The 21,597-nt window shown below is 45.0% G+C and overlaps 1 protein-coding gene across 3 annotated transcripts; it reads right to left on the bottom strand.

Annotated features, from left to right (window-relative positions):
* Window positions 1-328: 328 nt before the first annotated feature.
* On the bottom strand, window positions 329-21,408 carry LOC139413753 (cytochrome P450 4F3-like). 3 transcript variants are annotated; one of them, XM_071161495.1, is made up of 13 exons: window positions 21,321-21,408; window positions 20,095-20,332; window positions 16,710-16,854; window positions 13,427-13,480; window positions 12,339-12,466; window positions 11,190-11,311; window positions 9,220-9,366; window positions 8,851-9,056; window positions 7,403-7,532; window positions 5,821-5,954; window positions 3,656-3,720; window positions 3,459-3,541; window positions 329-3,278 (listed from the first exon to the last, which is right to left on the bottom strand). In XM_071161495.1, exons 2-13 carry the CDS (start codon window positions 20,329-20,331, stop codon window positions 3,101-3,103), a joined length of 1,629 nt encoding a protein of 542 aa, XP_071017596.1. In that variant the 5' UTR covers window position 20,332; window positions 21,321-21,408; the 3' UTR covers window positions 329-3,100. The 3 variants fall into 3 exon arrangements, with proteins under 3 accessions (XP_071017596.1, XP_071017604.1, XP_071017588.1); XM_071161503.1 differs by having other exon boundaries at window positions 2,544-3,278; window positions 21,309-21,357; XM_071161487.1 differs by lacking the exon at window positions 21,321-21,408 and having other exon boundaries at window positions 2,544-3,278; window positions 20,095-20,543.
* Between the last annotated feature and the right edge of the window lie 189 nt (window positions 21,409-21,597).

Here is a 21,597-nt window from a genome sequence, read left to right on the forward strand (position 1 = left end):
CCACTAGGCTATCTGCTCTAACCACTAGGCTACCTGCTCTAACCACTAGGCTACCTGCTCTAACCACTAGGCTACCTGCTCTAACCACTAGGCTACCTGCAGCCCTAGTATCCACCTCTGTGTTGATGAGAGTGTTTGGGTTGAGATATGTGCTCTGCAATCCATTTCTACCCAGCGCTCTCCCTGGTAAACTGCCATTGACACTGTAATTGTATCATGTAACACTGACAAATACCTGGTATATTGGACAACTTATCCAAGGAGGGAAATCTCTTATTGAAAAGGAGTAAAGCCAGAGCAGAGGCTTCTGGTTCACATGCTAGCACCGTACTCATCAAGGCTATGTTTATTGAATCCCAAAATAACAATGCACTCACACTTGCTAAAAAAAATTGCTTACAAAAATCACATTAACAATTCAGATGAAAAGTACTTAATGAATTTATATTCACATACATTCAGTAGGCCGACCTACATTCACTGTGCATTGAGATGTTTCTACATGTGTTTATGTTCACATACATTCAGTAGACCTACATTCACCGTGCATTGAGATGTTTCTACATGTGTTTATGTTCACATACATTCAGTAGGCCCGACCTACATTCACCGTGCATTGAGATGTTTCTACATGTGTTTATGTTCACATACATTCAGTAGACCTACATTCACCGTGCATTGGGATGTTTCTATGTGTATTTATGTTCACATACATTCAGTAGGCCCGACCTACATTCACCGTGCATTGAGATGTTTCTACATGTGTTTATGTTCACATACATTCAGTAGGCCCGACCTACATTCACCGTGCATTGAGATGTTTCTACATGTGTTTATGTTCACATACATTCAGTAGGCCCGACCTACATTCACCGTGCATTGAGATGTTTCTACATGTGTTTATGTTCACATACATTCAGTAGGCCGACCTACATTCACCGTGCATTGGGATGTTTCTACATGTGTTTATGTTCACATACATTCAGTAGACCTACATTCACCGTGCATTGGGATGTTTCTATGTGTATTTATGTTCACATACATTCAGTAGGCCGACCTACATTCACCGTGCATTGAGATGTTTCTATGTGTATTTATGTTCTAATACATCTGACATACACTGAGTGGACAAAACATTAGGAACACCCTCTTCCTGATATTGAGTTGCACCTCCCCCCTTTTGCCCTCAGAACAGCTTCAGATGTTTGTGCATGGACTCTACAAAGTGTTGAAAGTGTTCTACAGGGATGCTGACCCATTTCACACTTTAGCAGACACTCTTATGACTTGAGTGACTTGAGTTAAGTGCCTTGCTCAAAGGCACATCGACAGATTTTTTCCCCCCTAGTCTGCTAGGGGATTCAAACCAGTGATCTTTCAGTTACTGACCCAACGTTCTTAAGTGCTAGGCTACCTACAGTAGCACCCTGTACTTCCCCCAGTTGTTCTCAAGTTGGCTGGATGTCCTTTAGGTGGTGGACCATTCTTGATACACACTAATAAATCCTGAATTAACCCATAGCGTTTCTATGGGTATGATTTGCAAGACCTAAGCTTGCAGCCTGCATTCCCGCCTTTGGGACGACTCGTATTGTTAGAACGGAGACATCAACGTCTCGTCATTATATATAGTTATCTATGGTTTCAGCCAATTGCGAATTAGAAAGGAAAGTTAGCGGGAGCACGGTGTTCAGATGCTTGCTTCCCCTAAAGTAATTGATGTTTTATCAACATTAAATATTTACTTCTGTCTCAATAAGATAATTCTAAATACTTTACCAGAGAGCTAAACTTAGTCACAGAGCATCATAAACGGCAGGTAGCCTGGGGGTAGAGTGTTGGGCCAGTAACCGAAAAGTCGATAGATCGAATCCCCAGAGCTGACAAGGTAAAACATCGGTCGTTCTGCCCCTGAACAAGGCAGTTAACCCACTGTTCCTAGGCCGTCATTGTAAATAAGATGTTGTTCTTAACTAGTTAAATATACACGGGAAACTGTTGAGCATGAAAAACCTAGCAGCGTTGCACTTCTTGACACAAACCGATGCGCCTGAAACGTTATGGGCGGGACCTAGGGGTGCTGGCCCGCCCTACCTACCTCCTTGCCCGTCCAAATAAAATATAGAAAATATTGATCATTTATTTGACCAAGACGCGCGCAGACAGAAATACGCATCAATCTCAGATAAAGCATTCGAGCGAGCGAAAAAGCATCCCTCTGTCTCTATGGATTGCTATGGATTGTTTGCCTATTCCTATTTGGGAAACCAGCAATTTGGGCAGTGCGCATGGCAATAGACCTCGCTGATTATTGAGTTGTGGCTGTCAGTGAAAAACATCTCAAATGTGTGAAGATAATGTGTCTCGAGACTAATTTAAACATTTTGCAACAAGAAGTAGGGGAGAGATGTGTGGCGAAGATATGGGCGTCTCTCTCCAGAATGTTCCCCCTGCGGTCTCCTGACAATTATTGCACATTCATTGTTGCGAATTGTTTGCTCTTCGATTGTTTGTTTTGTTCAATTCTCCATCATATATGTAACCAGTAGGCATAGTAGATGTGCCGTTCATCCCGTCATTTGGTTACATTTCTGTTAATGCATGTATTACAGTCATTTACCGTTCTCCTTCCCGGAGTGGAAAAACGTTGTTTGCATAGTTCACAACCTGATACACTTGTGAGAAACAACAAGTACGGGTTTATTTTATATCCATCTGAGAGAGCAATGAGTATGTATGTGGGTTCTCTGTCCTGATAACGTTGAGTCATAGCTCAAGTCAAGACAGATGGAAAGGGAGGCTGAGTAGAGCATTCATGAGAACCTGCATTTTCATCAGGATATTTTGCTGTTTGTATTTGTCGGCTTTAGGCCTATGTATTCTATTGTTTATTTGTCGGCTTTAGGCCTATGTATTCTATTGTTTATTTGTAGGCTTTAGGCCTATGTATTCTATTATTTATTTGTAGGCTTTAGGCCTATGTATTTTACTGTGTTAAGGTGTTCTTAACGTTTCGTATACTCAGCGTATGTTTATACAGTAAAATCATAAAACCAGTTTTCTCTATGTCTGATCCATAGAGGAGAGAGGAGTTCAGGGGTTAGTCCTGGGGGGCGTCTAGGGTCTCCAGCGTCAGCCACAGCCCCCCCTCGGCCCTGAGCACCAGCTGGGGTAGCCTCCTCACCTCCACCCCCCCAGGGGTCAAACGGAACCTCCTCAAGGTCAGCGCCACCACCACACGCAGCTCCGCCATGGCAAACTTCTGACCTATACAGTTCCTATAGCACAGAATGATCGGTGATGGTTGATACTGTATCATCATAGCCTGGTCTCCGGATCTGTTTGTACTGTCATGCCACGCACAGACGGATCGGGGAACAGGTTCTAAACATTAGGCTATGTTATGCATGGGCTGGGATCATAATGTGTATAAATATAAAGTCAATTAGAATCCACACCTAGGTCCTGAAGAGAAAGGTATGAAGGCATGGGATGAACGGTCCTTTGAGTTCTCAGGGTCGAAGCGCATGGGGTTGTAGACCTGGAGAGAAGAAGAGTGAAATGCCATCAGACTAAAGTGACTGTTAGCGGCACTGTGAGAGGATATTAGGAGCTCGTCAGAGCCCTGAGTGTCGATGTAGTAAACTGTACTAACGTCTGGGTCAGGCCAGATCTCAGGGTTGTGATGGTTCCCATAGATGCTCACCAGACAGATGCTACCTGACGTGGAAAAAATACATTAGACATTAGTATTAGAAACGCACAGGCTCTGCACACCTGAGGATCTGTCTTCTTCAGCTATCTATTTCCTGTGTTTACGTTGCCTTTCCGTTTATAGTCTATAAAAACGCTGAAGCTTCGCCAGGGATTTAACGCACCGTCTCCACACTACCAGTCAAAAGTTTGGACACACCTACTCATTCCGGGGTTTTTCTCTTTGCATATTTGAGCTGTTCTTGCCTTAATATGGACTTGGTCTTTTACCAAATAGGGCTATCTTCTGTATACCACCCCTACCTTGTCACAACACAACTGATTGGCTCAAACGCATTAATGAAAGAAATTCCACAAATTAACTTTTTACAAGGCACACCTGTTAATTTAAATGCATTCCAGGTGACTAGCTCATGAAGCTGGTTGAGAGAATGCCAAGCGTGTGCAAAACTGTCATCAAGGCAAAGGGTGGCTACTTTGAAGAAACTCAAATATAAAATATATTTTGATTTGTTTAACACTTTTTTGGTTACTACATGATTCCATATGTGTTATTTCATAGTGTTGATGTCTTCACTCTATTCTACAATGTAGAACATTGTAAAAATAAAGAAAAACCCTTGAATGAGTAGATGTGTCCAAACTTTTGACTGGTATTGTATGTCACAAGAAAGAGAATACATTTTTCGTGGAATTTTTAAAAAAGTTGAAATGTTCACAAATTAGATCAGCTGAAATGAAAGCAACTTCTGAAAATGAACACTCGGATTGTTTAAGTAAAGCATGTTTAGATAGGTGTAATCTAGACCCAAGAGTGTTGATTTCTAATCAGAGTGTATCCTGCTATCGACACATTTGTTGAATTATGCAACAGAACGTGACAACAGTAATTCACGAGGCAGTCTAGACAGAGCAGGCAGTCTAGACAGAGCAGGCAGGGTAGACAGAGCAGGCAGTCTAGACAGAGCAGGTAGTCTAGACAGAGCAGGCAGTCTAGACAGAGCAGGCAGTCTAGACAGAGCAGGCAGGGTAGACAGAGCAGGCAGGGTAGACAGAGCAGGCAGTCTAGACAGAGCAGGCAGGGTAGACAGAGCAGGCAGTCTAGACAGAGCAGGCAGGGTAGACAGAGCAGGTAGTCTAGACAGAGCAGGCAGGGTAGACAGAGCAGGTAGTCTAGACAGAGAAGGCAGGGTAGACAGAGAAGGCAGGGTAGACAGAGCAGGCAGGGTAGACAGAGCAGGTAGGGGAGACAGAGCAGGTAGGGTAGACAGAGAAGGCAGGGTAGACGGAGCAGGCAGGGTAGACAGAGAAGGCAGGGTAGACAGAGCAGGTAGTCTAGACAGAGCAGGCAGGGTAGACAGAGCAGGTAGTCTAGACAGAGCAGGCAGGGTAGACAGAGCAGGTAGTCTAGACAGAGCAGGTAGTCTAGACAGAGCAGGTAGTCTAGTCAGAGCAGGCAGGGTAGACAGAGCAGGCAGGGGAGACAGAGCAGGTAGTCTAGACAGAGCAGGTAGTCTAGACAGAGCAGGTAGTCTAGACAGAGCAGGTAGTCTAGTCAGGGCAGGCAGGGTAGACAGAGCAGGCAGGGGAGACAGAGCAGGTAGTCTAGACAGAGCAGGCAGGGGAGACAGAGAAAGTGTTTGGTGGTTGTAGCCCTGTTCCTCCCCTTTATGTCTGACCCGTCCCCCTGCCCTCACCCTGTGGTATGACCCGTCCCCCTGCCCTCACCCTGTGGTATGACCCGTCCCCCTGCCCTCACCCTGTGGTCTGACCCGCCCCCCTCCCATCACCCTGTGGTCTGACCCGTCCCCCTCCCCTCACCCTGTGGTCTGACCCGTCCCCCTCCCCTCACCTTGTGGTATGACCCGTCCCCCTGCCCTCACCCTGTGGTCTGACCCATCCCCCTGCCCTCACCCTGTGGTCTGACCCGTCCCCCTCCCCTCACCCTGTGGTCTGACCCGTCCCCCTCCCCTCACCCTGTGGTATGACCCGTTCCCCTCACCCTGTGGTATGACCCGTCCCCCTCACCCTGTGGTACGACCCATCCCCCTCACCCTGTGGTATGACCCGTCCCCCTCACCCTGTGGTATGACCCGTCCCCCTCACCCTGTGGTATGACCCGTCCACCTGGCACCGTCATGTCCTTCGTGTATCGTCTGGTGACAGCAGACACGGGGGAGTGCAGTCTCAGAGACTCTTTAATACACATGGTGGTGAAGGGGAGGCTGCTCAGGTCCTCCCTGCAGAAACACAACACACCAGGCACTCTTTTATGGATCATTCACACACACAGAAAGGACTGGTCTGTTTTGAGAGTCTTGGCCTACAGAGATCCCCAGACTCCTCTTATTAACGTGGTATCCTCTCTGTGGTTTTGAGTGTCTTGGCCCACAGAGATCCAAGACTACACTTATTAAAGTGGTATCCTCTCTGTGGTTTTGAGTGTCCTGGCCCACAGAGATCCAAGACTACTCTTATTAACTTGGTATCTTCTCCTTGTATCATATAAAGAACTAGACTGATGAGAACACATTCCTGCCATGTTGAGATGAAGAGAGGACGGGACTTTTCATTATTACAAATGTGACCTATTTGAGAAAGGCCTGTGGTATGAACCCTCTGCCCTCATCCTGTGGTATGACCCGTCCCCCTCCCCTCACCCTGTGGTATGACCCGTTCCCCTCCCCTCACCCTGTGGTATGACCCGTCCCCCTGCCCTCCCCCTGTGGTATGACCCGTCCCCCTCACCCTGTGGTATGACCCGTCCCCCTCACCCTGTGGTATGACCCGTCCCCCTCACCCTGTGGTATGACCCATCCCCCTCACCCTGTGGTATGACCCGTCCCCCTTACCCTGTGGTATGACCCGTCCCCCTCCCCTCACCCTGTGGTATGACCCGTCCCACTCCCTCACCCTGTGGTATGACCCGTCCCCTTCCCCTCACCCTGTGGTATGACCCGTCCCCCTCCCCTCACCCTGTGGTATGACCCGTCCCCTTCCCCTCACCCTGTGGTATGACCCGTCCCCCTCCCCTCATCCTGTGGTATGACCCGTCCCCTTCCCCTCACCCTGTGGTATGACCCGTCCCCCTCACCCTGTGGTATGACCGTCCCCCTCACCCTGTGGTATGACCCGTCCCCCTCACCCTGTGGTATGACCCATCCCCCTCACCCTGTGGTATGACCCGTCCCCTTCCCCTCACCCTGTGGTATGACCCGTCCCCCTGCTCTCACCCTGTGGTATGACCCGTCCCCCTCACCCTGTGGTCTGACCCGTCCCCCTCACCCTGTGGTATGACCCGTCCCCTTCCCCTCACCCTGTGGTATGACCCGTCCCCCTCACCCTGTGGTATGACCCGTCCCCCTCACCCTGTGGTATGACCCATCCCCCTCACCCTGTGGTATGACCCGTCCCCTTCCCCTCACCCTGTGGTATGATCCGTCCCCCTCCCCTCACCCTGTGGTATGACCCGTCCCCCTGCTCTCACCCTGTGGTATGACCCGTCCCCCTCACCCTGTGGTCTGACCCGTCCCCCTCCCCTCACCCTGTGGTATGACCCGTCCCCCTCACCCTGTGGTATGACCCGTCCCCCTCACCCTGTGGTATGACCCATCCCCCTGACAGAAACAAAGACAGACAGGCAAGCAGACAGACAGACTGACGGACGGACAGACAGACAGGTGCTGACCAGTCTAAGTCCTCTGTCTTTCGGTCTTGTAGCAGGTCGTTGACCTCGGCTCTACAGCGGTCCTGGTAGTCCTGATGCTGAGACAGGTTATACAGAACCCAGCTGATCCCACTGGCCGTGGTGTCATGACCTGAGAGAGAATAAAGTCTCAAAGTGGTTTATGATAGAATATACTGCCAGGGTAAATACAGTAGTTTATGATAGAATATACTACCAGGGTAAATACAGTAGTTTATGATAGAATATACTGCCAGGGTAATTACAGTAGTTTATGATAGGATATACTGCCAGGGTAAATACAGTAGTTTATGATAGAATATACTGCCAGGGTAGTTACAGTAGTTTATGATAGGATATACTGCCAGGGTAAATACAGTAGTTTATGATAGGATATACTGCCAGGGTAAATACAGTAGTTTATGATAGAATATACTGCCAGGATAAATACAGTAGTTTATGATAGGATATACTGCCAGGGTAAAAACAGTAGTTTATGATAGGATATACTGCCAGGGTAAAGACAGTAGTTTATGATAGGATATACTGCCAGGGTAAATACAGTAGTTTATGATAGGATATACTGCCAGGGTAAATACAGTAGTTTATGATAGGATATACTGCCAGGGTAAATACAGTAGTTTATGATAGGATATACTGCCAGGGTAAATACAGTAGTTTATGATAGGATATACTGCCAGGGTAAATACAGTAGTTTATGATAGAATATACTGCCAGGGTAAATACAGTAGTTTATGATAGGATATACTGCCAGGGTAAATACAGTAGTTTATGATAGGATATACTGCCAGGGTAAATACAGTAGTTTATGATAGGATATACTGCCAGGGTAAATACAGTAGTTTATGATAGGATATACTGCCAGGGTAAATACAGTAGTTTACGATAGGATATACTGCCAGGGTAAATACAGTAGTTTACGCTAGGATATACTGCCAGGGTAAATACAGTAGTTTATGATAGGATATACTGCCAGGGTATATACAGTAGTTGATGATAGGATATACTGCCAGGGTAAAGACAGTAGTTTATGATAGAATATACTGCCAGGGTAAATACAGTAGTTTATGATAGGATATACTGCCAGGGTAAATACAGTAGTTTATGATAGAATATACTGCCAGGGTAAATACAGTAGTTTATGATAGGATATACTGCCAGGGTAAATGCAGTAGTTTATGATAGGATATACTGCCAGGGTAAACACAGTAGTTTATGATAGGATATACTGCCAGGGTAGTTACAGTAGTTTATGATAGGATATACTGCCAGGGTAAATACAGTAGTTTATGATAGGATATACTGCCAGGGTAAATACAGTAGTTTATGATAGGATATACTGCCAGGGTAAATACAGTAGTTTATGATAGAATATACTGCCAGGGTAAATACAGTAAAGGATAGGGTGGATCTGAACACTCGAGGATCACCTCCAAACATGAAAGTGTCTGCCTCTGCTTTTATCTCCTCATCTGTAAGACCATGACCATCCTCATCCTTTGACAGCAGTAACAAATCAATGAAGTCTGCTACTCTTTTCTTCTTATTCTCCTCCCCTCCTGTGGTGTCAGGGCTCTCTGGCTCCCCCCGGTGGAGAAGCTGTGCTCTGCGCTCCTGGACAACAGTCCTGGTGAACCTGTGTATAGGGTTGTAAGAACTTGAGTTACTTTCTGAAAATTCCAAAGTATTCCAGAAATCCTGTTTGGAGGAATCTTGGATTTCCAGCTTCCAGGTATCTTTCAAAAGGAATTTCAGGAAAATCTTGGAATTTCAGGGAAATCTTCAGCCAATCTTCTTACCCGTGTACTACACTACAGGCCTGTTTGAAGCGCTGTCCCTCTGGGGACCTCCAGTACAGACAGTCCCAGTGGTGCAGGATACGTCCTCTCCGCTCGATCACCAGGGTACTCAGCTCAAAAATGGCTGCTATGTACTCACTGGAACTCCTGGACGAAAGGAAAGGAGCCATCAGACAGAGTTAGATAGAGGAGGGAGGAGACAGGGTTAGATAGAGGTGGGAGGATGGAGACAGGGTTAGATAGAGGAGGGAGGATGGAGACAGGGTTAGATAGAGGAGGGAGGATGGAGACAGGGTTAGATAGAGGAGGGAGGATGGAGACAGGGTTAGATAGAGGAGGGAGGATGGAGACAGGGTTAGATAGAGGTGGGAGGATGGAGACAGGGTTAGATAGAGGAGGGAGGATGGAGACAGGGTTAGATAGAGGAGGGAGGGTAGAGACAGGGTTAGATAGAGGAGGGAGGAGACAGAGTTAGATAGAGGATGGAGACAGGGTTAGATAGAGGAGGAGGGTAGAGACAAGGTTAGATAGAGGAGACAGAGTTAGATAGAGGATGGAGACAGGGTTAGTTAGAGGAGGGAGGATGGAGACAGGGTTAGAGAGAGGAGGGAGGGTAGAGACAGGGTTAGATAGAGGAGGGAGGGTGGAGACAGAGTTAGATAGAGGAGGGAGGGTGGAGACAGGGTTAGATAGAGGAGGGAGGGTGGAGACAGGGTTAGATAGAGGAGGGAGGATGGAGACAGGGTTAGATAGAGGATGGAGACAGGGTTAGTTAGAGGAGGGAGGATGGAGACAGGGTTAGAGAGAGGAGGGAGGGTAGAGACAGGGTTAGATAGAGGAGGGAGGGTGGAGACAGGGTTAGATAGAGGAGGGAGGAGGGAGACAGGGTTAGATAGAGGAGGGAGGATGGAGACAGGGTTAGATAGAGGAGGGAGGATTGAGACAGGGTTAGATAGAGGAGGGAGGATGGAGACAGGGTTAGATAGAGGAGGGAGGATGGAGACAGGGTTAGATAGAGGAGGGAGGATGGAGACAGGGTTAGATAGAGGAGGGAGGATGGAGACAGGGTTAGATAGAGGAGGAGGGTGGAGACAGGGTTAGATAGAGGAGGGAGGATGGAGACAGGGTTAGATAGAGGAGGGAGGGTAGAGACAGGGTTAGATTGAGGAGGGAGGATGGAGACAGGGTTAGATAGAGGAGGGAGGATGGAGACAGGGTTAGATAGAGGAGGGAGGGTAGAGACAGGGTTAGATAGAGGAGGAGGGTAGAGACAGGGTTAGATAGAGGAGGGAGGGTGGAGACAGGGTTAGATAGAGGAGGGTAGAGGGGACTATGGTTACTGGGCTCTTGTCTCAGTATCAGAGGTAGAAGGTTACTGGACTCTTGTCTCAGTCAGTATCAGAGGTAGAAGGTTACTGGACTCTTGTCTCAGTATCAGAGGTAGAATGTTACTGGGCTCTTGTCTCAGTATCAGTGGTAGAAGGTTACTGGGCTCTTGTCTCAGTCAGTATCAGAGGTAGAAGGTTACTGGGCTCTTGTCTCAGTATCAGAGGTAGAAGGTTATTGGGCTCTTGTCTCAGTATCAGAGGTAGAAGGTTACTGGGCTCTTGTCTCAGTATCAGAGGTAGAAGGTTATTGGGCTCTTGTCTCAGTAACAGAGGTAGAAGGTTACTGGGCTCTTGTCTCAGTATCAGAGGTAGAAGGTTATTGGGCTCTTGTCTCAGTATCAGAGGTAGAAGGTTACTGGACTCTTGTCTCAGTATCAGAGGTAGAAGGTTATTGGGCTCTTGTTTCAGTCAGTATCAGAGGTAGAAGGTTACTGGGCTCTTGTTTCAGTATGAGAGGTAGAAGGTTACTGGGCTCTTGTCTCAGTCAGTATCAGAGGTAGAAGGTTACTAGGCTCTTGTTTCAGTCAGTAACAGAGGTAGAAGGTTACTGGGCTCTTGTAATATTAAACATAGACTACTCACTCCTGGCAGTTGCTGTTGTAGCTGAAGGTACATCTGAGCAGACTGTCCAGAGTCATCAGGCTGATGTGATTGAACATGTCCTGGCGGCTCTCTCCCTCGGCCACCAGGCGGCGCCACTTAGACTGACGCCAACCAACAGGGGAGAGACCATAGAGTTAATTAGAGGAGTCATCTTTGTATCTGTCCTATTAAGGTGTCTGTGACAGCCTCAGTAACACTGCCCGTTCTATCTCCATTTTGAAGTAGTCCATTTTCTTATTTCTTAGTGTTTGTAAAAAGCCTAAAGCTAATATTGGTGATTTACAGCCACCTGCAGTGCTGGAGTCCTGAATCATATCTTGTGTCATGTATTTATTGTGGCCACTAGATGGCAGTGATATAGCTTAAAGCCATTTACAAACACTGCAGCCAGGCGACAATGCTCTGATATTTGGCTGATCACTTAAAACCCATAGGAATCCCCACCAAGTTGACTTCTTTAAAATGGTGGAATCACTCAAAGGCAATGTACATGCTAAAGTGGGTTATGTCCATAACAAGTCCTCCAACTAACTCTATGGGAGACATTTGTGTTGCCTACCTCACCACATCGCCACACTACCTCTTACATTCTTACACCAGGTGAGGCTGGTGGGAGGAGCTATAGGAGGACGGGCTCATTGTAATGGCTGGAATTGAACCGATATAGCTCCTCCCACCAGCCACCTCTGTCTGATACACTGTATCTGAAACCTAATCATCTGAAACCCAACCAAAACAAAAAGCAAATGCATCAAACTCATTGGATGTAAAACTCATTGGATGTAGTCATTGCGTGCTATGAATACGGGACCAAATACTTCACTTTTTACTAGTTCGCTCCCCTAAAATGGGAGGTCTATGTACAAAAACTGCTGTAATTTCTAAACTCTTCACCCGATATGGATCCAAAGTTTTCAAGTATAGAGCTAAAATAAGTTTTAAAAAAATACTTTACTGTCCCAATAATTACGGAGGGCAGTTTAAAAACAGAGAAGCTGATGCAAAAAAAATAAACTTGTAAGCTATACTACTTGTTTCTCTAACATATTTAATGGGCCAAATGTGTTGATTGCTTGATTGCTACTTAAATGAACCCACGTAATGGCTGCTGTTGCTCCATAGACTCACATGCATGATGTCTGAGGAGTGGTTGAAGATCTTCACATAGTTCTTGAGGATGTCGAAGTGGAATGCAGGAGTGAGTAGACGTCTACGACGAGACCAGTCCTCTCCGTTACTCAGGAGAAGACTCTGTCCTGTATGACAATATTACTGTGACTGTGACCAGGATAGAGGATCTGAGAGTACTGTATATAGTATAGGAAATATCACTGTAACTGTGAGAGAAGGAGAAGACTCTGTCCTGTATGACAATATTACTGTGACTATGAGAGAAGGGGAAGACTCTGTCCTGTATGACAATATTACTGTAACTGTGACCAGGATAGAGGATCTGAGAGAACTGTATATAGTATAGGAAATATTACTGTAACTTTGACTACGACAGAGGATCCTAAAGTACTGTATATAGTATAGTAAATATTACTGTGACTGTCCCTGGTACAGAGGATCCTAAAGTACTGTATATAGTATAGGAAATATTACTGTAACTTTGACTAGGACAGAGGATCCTAAAGTACTGTATATAGTATAGGAAATATTACTGTAACTGTCACTAGGACAGAGGATCCTGAAGTACTGTATATAGTATAGGAAATATTACTGTAACTTTGACTAGGCCAGAGGATCCTAAAGTACTGTATATAGTATAGGAAATATTACTGTGACTGTCACTAGGACAGAGGATCCTAAAGTACTGTATATAGTATAGGAAATATTACTGTAACTGTCACTAGGACAGAGGATCCTAAAGTACTGTATATAGTATAGGAAATATTACTGTAACTGTCACTAGGACAGAGTATCCTAAAGTACTGTATATAGTATAGGAAATATTACTGTAACTGTCACTAGGACAGAGGATCCTAAAGTACTGTATATAGTATAGGCAATATTACTGTGACTGTCACTAGGACAGAGGATCTGAGAGTACTGTATATAGTATAGGAAATATTACTGTAACTGTCACTAGGACAGAGGATCCTAAAGTACTGTATATAGCATAGGAAATATTACTGTGACTGTGAGAGAGGATTTGATTTGAGAGTGTATTGTATGGATAAAGTAAATGAAAGGTGTTCATGTTTTGTACTTACCCAGCCATGGTCTCAGGAACCCATAGAAAAGCTCATCTTTGACTGTGATGGAAGCTGCAAGGATGGAAAAATGGTGAAGGTGATTCAGAAAAATAGTCACTGTTGGTCTACTTGCTAAGGAGAAAAGCAGACAGCATGTCAGCAGGGAGTAGAGGTGTAGAGGGTACGGCAGCACCACCTGGTGGTGAGATGGTAAAACCATGTGAGTTCTTTTTTCCACAAGCCTTTTTCTCATGACAAATTAACTCAACTTTAAACACACTGGCTAGCTAGCACACTAGAGCCAGTAGCACAATGGACAACCAAATCACATGTTTAGACCAATCTTCTCTGTCTAAACCGACAAACATTTAAGCCTAATTGAGATGTGAGGTAGCCTATCTAATTAGCAAAATTAAGACCTACAAGAGTCAATATATAACCAATTCTAAATGACACGGTAGTCGTTAGGGGGGTTATAACAAATTTTAAATGACACATTGGCCATTAGGGTGGTTATAACCTATTCTAAATGACACAGTAGCCATTAGGGTGGTTATAACCTATTCTAAATGACAAACTAGCAGGGTGGTTATAACCTATTCTAAATGACAAACTAGCAGTTAGGGGGGTTATAACCTATTCTAAATGACACAGTAGCCATTAGGGTGGTTATAACCTATTCTAAATGACAAACTAGCAGTTAGGGGGGTTATAACCTATTCTAAATGACACAGTAGCCATTAGGGTGGTTATAACCTATTCTAAATGACTAAATGACACAGTAGCCAGTTAGCTATTAGGGTGGTTATAACCTATTCTAAATGACACACTAGCAGGGTGGTTCTAAATGACACACTAGCAGTTCGTAAAAAAACCTAAACTAGACGAGAAGCATATTTTATTCCAAAACTTTAGCTCGTAATTAGAACACATATTTCCCTACTTTAATCAATCAGTACATTTTGAATGTGTGATAAGGCTGTCGTGATTTGGCAAAAAAAATGTAGCTTGTCCTGTTTGTGTATCCCATCCGTGTGTTTTTGTAGGCAGTCATGTCTGTAAGCCTAATGGGAGCTTGGGTGAGCAGGACGGGAGTGTGTATGGGAGCTTGGGTGAGCAGGACGGGAGTGTGTATGGGAGCTTGGGTGAGCAGGACGGGAGTGTGTATGGGAGCTTGGGTGAGCAGGACGGGAGTGTGTATGGGAGCTTTGGGTGAGCAGGACGGGAGTGTGTATGGGAGCTTGGGTGAGCAGGACGGGAGTGTGTATGGGAGCTTGGGTGAGCAGGACGGGAGTGTGTATGGGAGCTTGGGTGAGCAGGACGGGAGTGTGTATGGGAGCTTGGGTGAGCAGGACGGGAGTGTGTATGGGAGCTTGGGTGAGCAGGACGGGAGTGTGTATGGGAGCTTGGGTGAGCAGGACGGGAGTGTGTATGGGAGCTTGGGTGAGCAGGACGGGAGTGTGTATGGGAGCTTGGGTGAGCAGGACGGGAGTGTGTGGGTGAGCAGGACGGGAGTGTGTATGGGAGCTTGGAGTGTGTATGGGAGCTTGGGTGAGCAGGACGGGAGTGTGTATGGGAGCTTGGGTGAGCAGGACGGGAGTGTGTATGGGAGCTTGGGTGAGCAGGACGGGAGTGTGTATGGGAGCTTGGGTGAGCAGGACGGGAGTGTGTATGGGAGCTTGGGTGAGCAGGACGGGAGTGTGTATGGGAGCTTGGGTGAGCAGGACGGGAGTGTGTATGGGAGCTTGGGTGAGCAGGACGGGAGTGTGTATGGGAGCTTGGGTGAGCAGGACGGGAGTGTGTATGGGAGCTTGGGTGAGCAGGACGGGAGTGTGTATGGGAGCTTGGGTGAGCAGGACGGGAGTGTGTATGGGAGCTTGGGTGAGCAGGACGGGAGTGTGTATGGGAGCTTGGGTGAGCAGGACGGGAGTGTGTATGGGAGCTTGGGTGAGCAGGACCCCCCCCTATTCAAAACATCTTGCTGCAGCTATGACAGACAGCCTATTAGTCTATGGGCCAGTGGGAAAAGGCATCCACTTTAGGGTGGCAAAGCTTTGATGGTATTCAATTGTTCTCCACAAGCCCCTGATCATATTAAATACATAACCTCTCCAAATAAAATGATGTTTTCACACATTTATATATCTTGTTGAATGTGAGTCTAAAATGTTTGAAGGCTGATTAAAGAATGTTAAAGAGAAGTTGGAATGTTCACATGCTCGTTGAAAATGACTGGTTCAAACAGCAATGGATCCTTCCTATTGGATGGATGTTATGTTAAAAACCACGAGATTGGTCCATTTTTTGGGGGGCTGTTGTGTCTAATGATTTACCTCAACTGATTCACCATTGAAACCAGAGTGTTTCAAATAGCAGAACAACATTTTTGTTTTTAGGGAAGTTGGTCACGGAAATAAAGATATCTATATCTGGTACCATGTTGTTTTTATAGTTGACACAATACTCTGCTGCATATTAACACCCAGCATGCTGACAGGGAAGGTGTGATCTGTAAGATACCACAAACAAACAACTTAAGTAGTAATAGAAAGTATTTTTTTTACTTCACACCCTTGTCACGTGGTAACAGAGCACATCCCTATACTGCCCATTCTGTCTCCTTGCACCACTACATGAATACGTGTATAACATTGGTACCCCTCAAGGTGGCCCCATAGACATGTCATTACCAATCCCAATAGTTTCATACCTTAAATAGTGTTGTATCATCAAGTTTATATATATCAAATCGAGTTAGTATGAGAAGATTGTTCCCTGACAACACAGAACTAGATTTCATTCCCTCAGTCTATGACCCCTAACTAACTGCATAAGGGGTCATAACATATAATGTAGTGATGGCCACATTTAGCTACCTTGTTATTGATATCAAAATATTACCCACGGACATGGATGGACTTTACTGAAAATGGTTGTTAGACTTTGCCAGCCCAAAGTAGACAAATGTGTGAAATGTGGCCCTCTGGTCCATGGACTAAATGAAGTGGTATTCTGTATACAGGGCACACTGTTCATTAGGGCACACTGTTCATTAGGGCACACTGTTCATTAGGGCAAACTGTTCATTAGGGCACACTGTTCATTAGGGCACACTGTTCATTAGGGGACACTGTTCATTAGGGCACACAAGTAAAAAAACGTTTTGAAACATTTAGCAATGGGAAATGAAAATGAGCCCTTCTTATTGGACAATTCCAGTTAGTCCCTCCTGGGTTACAGTTGGGTTTTCTTCAGTTTGGTGCCCTAATGAACAGGACCCAGGAGTGAAAGATGTATGTACCTGGTGCCAGCAGCAGAGGCTTGATGTAGTCAGGGTGGAAGAGTCGTACCAGGGAGTAGAAGGGGCCCAGAAACCAGGAGCAGGAGTGGCTGTAGGTTCTTACCAACTGATCCACCGCCTGCAGGCCCTCCTCCGTGCTCCGCATCTACACACACACACACACACAAACACACCACACACACACACACACCACACACACCACACACACCACACACACACACACACACACAGACACACACACACACACACACCACACACGTAGGTAGAAACACACACACACACAGACACACACACACGTAGGTAGAAACACACACACACACACCACACACACACACATAGGTAAACACACACACACACGTAGGTAGAAACACATTTTGTTTATAATATATGAATAAAGATAAACAAGGATATTTCATTAGGGAAACAAAGAAAGGCCTACAGTGTTGGGGAGGCCTACATCAAAGGCCTACAGTGTTGGCAACATTAGGGAGGCTGGGGGGGAGGTTCCTCCAGCATTGGGACATTTGAAGGTAATGTTTCATGGTGTACTATTGCTGAAACCAAACTTCCATGTGCAATATCCAGTCACGGGTGTCACAAAAACCCACTGCTGAAACAACAGCAGTACTGATACAAAGCTACTCCTTTCTAGCCGCAGGCCCGGGGATAGTGGTGTGGAACGAGTGGCCAATAAACACTTTACAAGGAGATGTTTTGTACTGTAAAGGGCAGGACGACTGGAGTTGTAAAAACAGACTCGTTTTCAGTGTTGACGACTGGAGCTGTAAAAACAGACTTGTTTTCAGTGTTGACGACTGGAGCTGTAAAAACAGACTCGTTTTCAGTGTTGACGACTGGAGCTGTAAAAACAGACTCGTTTTCAGTGTTGACGACTGGAGCTGTAAAAACAGACTCGTTTTCAGTGTTGACGACTGGAGTTGTAAAAACAGACTCGTTTTCAGTGTTGACAACTGGAGCTGTAAAAACAGACTCGTTTTCAGTGTTGACGACTGGAGCTGTAAAAACAGACTCGTTTTCAGTGTTGACGACTGGAGCTGTAAAAACAGACTCGTTTTCAGTGTTGACGACTGGAGCTGTAAAAACAGACTCGTTTTCAGTGTTGACGACTGGAGCTGTAAAAACAGACTCGTTTTCAGTGTTGACGACTGGAGCTGTAAAAACAGACTCGTTTTCAGTGTTGACGACTGGAGCTGTAAAAACAGACTCGTTTTCAGTGTTGACGACTGGAGCTGTAAAAACAGACTCGTTTTCAGTGTTGACGACTGGAGCTGTAAAAACAGACTCGTTTTCAGTGTTGACGACTGGAGCTGTAAAAACAGACTCGTTTTCAGTGTTGACGACTGGAGCTGTAAAAACAGACTCGTTTTCAGTGTTGACGACTGGAGCTGTAAAAACAGACTCGTTTTCAGTGTTGACGACTGGAGCTGTAAAAACAGACTCGTTTTCAGTGTTGACGACTGGAGTTGTAAAAACAGACTCGTTTTCAGTGTTGACGACTGGAGCTGTAAAAACAGACTCGTTTTCAGTGTTGACGACTGGAGCTGTAAAAACAGACTCGTTTTCAGTGTTGACGACTGGAGCTGTAAAAACAGACTCGTTTTCAGTGTTGACGACTGGAGCTGTAAAAACAGACTCGTTTTCAGTGTTGACGACTGGAGCTGTAAAAACAGACTCGTTTTCAGTGTTGACGACTGGAGCTGTAAAAACAGACTCGTTTTCAGTGTTGACGACTGGAGCTGTCAAAACAGACTCGTTTTCAGTGTTGACGACTGGAGTTGTAAAAACAGACTCGTTTTCAGTGTTGACGACTGGAGCTGTAAAAACAGACTCATTTTCAGTGTTGACAACTGGAGCTGTAAAAACAGACTGACGACTGGAAAACAGACTCGTTTTCAGTGTTGACGACTGGAGCTGTAAAAACAGACTCGTTTTCAGTGTTGACGACTGGAGCTGTAAAAACAGACTCGTTTTCAGTGTTGACGACTGGAGCTGTAAAAACAGACTCGTTTTCAGTGTTGACGACTGGAGCTGTAAAAACAGACTCGTTTTCAGTGTTGACGACTGGAGTTGTAAAAACAGACTCGTTTTCAGTGTTGACGACTGGAGCTGTAAAAACAGACTCGTTTTCAGTGTTGACAACTGGAGCTGTAAAAACAGACTCGTTTTCAGTGTTGACAACTGGAGCTGTAAAAACAGACTCGTTTTCAGTGTTGACGACTGGAGCTGTAAAAACAGACTCGTTTTCAGTGTTGACGACTGGAGCTGTAAAAACAGACTCGTTTTCAGTGTTGACGACTGGAGCTGTAAAAACAGACTCGTTTTCAGTGTTGACGACTGGAGCTGTAAAAACAGACTCGTTTTCAGTGTTGACGACTGGAGTTGTAAAAACAGACTCGTTTTCAGTGTTGACGACTGGAGCTGTAAAAACAGACTCGTTTTCAGTGTTGACAACTGGAGCTGTAAAAACAGACTCGTTTTCAGTGTTGACGACTGGAGCTGTAAAAACAGACTCGTTTTCAGTGTTGACGACTGGAGTTGTAAAAACAGACTCGTTTTCAGTGTTGACAACTGGAGCTGTAAAAACAGACTCGTTTTCAGTGTTGACGACTGGAGCTGTAAAAACAGACTCGTTTTAAGTGTTGACGACTGGAGCTGTAAAAACAGACTCGTTTTCAGTGTTGACGACTGGAGCTGTAAAAACAGACTCGTTTTCAGTGTTGACGACTGGAGCTGTAAAAACAGACTAGTTTTCAGTGTTGACGACTGGAGCTGTAAAAACAGACTCGTTTTCAGTGTTGACGACTGGAGCTGTAAAAACAGACTCGTTTTCAGTGTTGACGACTGGAGCTGTAAAAACAGTCTCGTTTTCAGTGTTGACGACTGGAGCTGTAAAAACAGACTAGTTTTCAGTGTTGACGACTGGAGTTGTAAAAGACAGACTTTAGTTTTCAGTGTTGACGACTAGAGTTGTAAAAGACGGACTTTAGTTTTCAGTGTTGACAACTAGAGTTGTAAAAGACAGACTTTAGTTTTCAGTGTTTGTGGTGCAACACTTACAGTAGCTTACCCTTCTGAACAACAGGAAGAACCTTTTCCTGTCAACAAAGCCCTGTTGCCTAACAGTCAGCTTCACTAGCCTAATACAAAATGGTGGTCACTGAGACTTAAAACATCCACTGAATTCACAACAACAACAAAACCATTTCCTTTCCCTGGAGCAACATACATTTAAATTAATATTGGATCAGCTTTATTATTATGCAGGTTGTAGTGTAGGGGTTAATGTCCTTTCAATTCCATCCATTCATTCAGTCTGTACACATACATACACACACACACACACACAGAGAGTCTGTTTTCTCACCTCTCCCAGGTGTCCCATCAGCCAGTTTTGTGTGGGGGGTTTACTGAAGCACCGGAGACGTCTGGTGAACTGAGCATGGCTCCACAGCAGACAGACGACACGGAGGGACAGGAGGAGAAGGACAACCAGAGCAGAGAGCTGGAGGAGAACATAGAGGGAGCAGAGAGGAGACAGGAGACGACCCAGACCCAGGAGTTCATCTAGCAGACGATCCAGCACGGCATCAATAACAGCCATCCTGCATAGAAACAATACCATCAACCTTAAGTCAAATAAAGCTATTCTACTCTACTGTTTTCTATTCTACTGTTTTCTATCCTACTGTTTTCTATTCTACTCTACTGTTTTCTACTCAACTCTATTCTACTCTATTCTATTCTACTGTTTCCTACTCTATTCTATTCTACATTACTCTATTCTATTGTTTTCTACTCTACTCTTCTACTGTTTTCTTCTCTATTCTACTGTTTTCTATTCTACTCTACTCTACTGTTTTCTACTCAACTCTATTCTACTGTTTTCTATTCTACTCTACTCTACTGTTTTCTACTCTACTCTATTCTACTGTTTTCTTCTCTACTCTATTCTACTGTTTTCTATTCTACTCTACTGTTTTCTACTCTACTCTATTCTACTCTACTCTACTGTTTTCTACTCTACTCTATTCTACTCTACTCTACTGTTTTCTACTCTATTCTACTGTTTTCATCTACTCTACTGGTTTCTACTCTACTCTATTCTACTCTACTCTACTGTTTTCTACTCTACTCTATTCTACTCTATTCTACTGTTTTCTTCTACTCTATTCTACTGTTTTCTTCTACTCTATTCTACTGTTTTCTTCTACTCTATTCTACTGTTTTCTATTCTACTCTATTCTACTGTTTTCTATTCTACTCTATTCTATTCTACTCTAGTCTAATCCATCCTGTATGATAGAGAGTAGAGACACAACAAGGGTTGAGAACACATAGAAAAACGTCCCGCTTGGTCAACAGAAACAGAAGCTCTTCAACACGATGCATCTCAACTGATGTAATACTGTGCTCATAGACTGTGAAGTAGGCCTACACAGTGCAAAGATAATCCAATTCTCGGTGAATAACAATATATCCTAAACCAACTCAGTACGCTCGGTATGATGGCTTTTCTAGCTTCAATAAATAATGACTGACATCTACAGTAGTCCTAATTATAGCTGGTCGTCTGCTCACACAGATACTTGCCTTAGAAGATCTGACTGGCTTGCTTTAGTTCCTCTCGTGCATTGAGACAGTCTCACCCTTTCAACATCTCTTTATCTTAATCTCTTCCACCACACACTGGCTCAACACACAACAGGAACCTACAACAGGAACCTACAACATGCTCTAACCCTATGGGCCCTGGTTAAAAGTAGTGCACTAGAAAGGGAATAGGGTGTCATTTGGGAGACAGTCACCATGTGGGTGTTGATATTTTAAAGGATGTGTTGCGCTGTACAGTTATATTATACAGTTACAT

The sequence above is a fragment of the Oncorhynchus clarkii genome, chromosome 1 (genome assembly GCF_045791955.1).
Source record: "Oncorhynchus clarkii lewisi isolate Uvic-CL-2024 chromosome 1, UVic_Ocla_1.0, whole genome shotgun sequence".
Classification (NCBI taxonomy): Eukaryota; Metazoa; Chordata; class Actinopteri; order Salmoniformes; family Salmonidae; genus Oncorhynchus; species Oncorhynchus clarkii.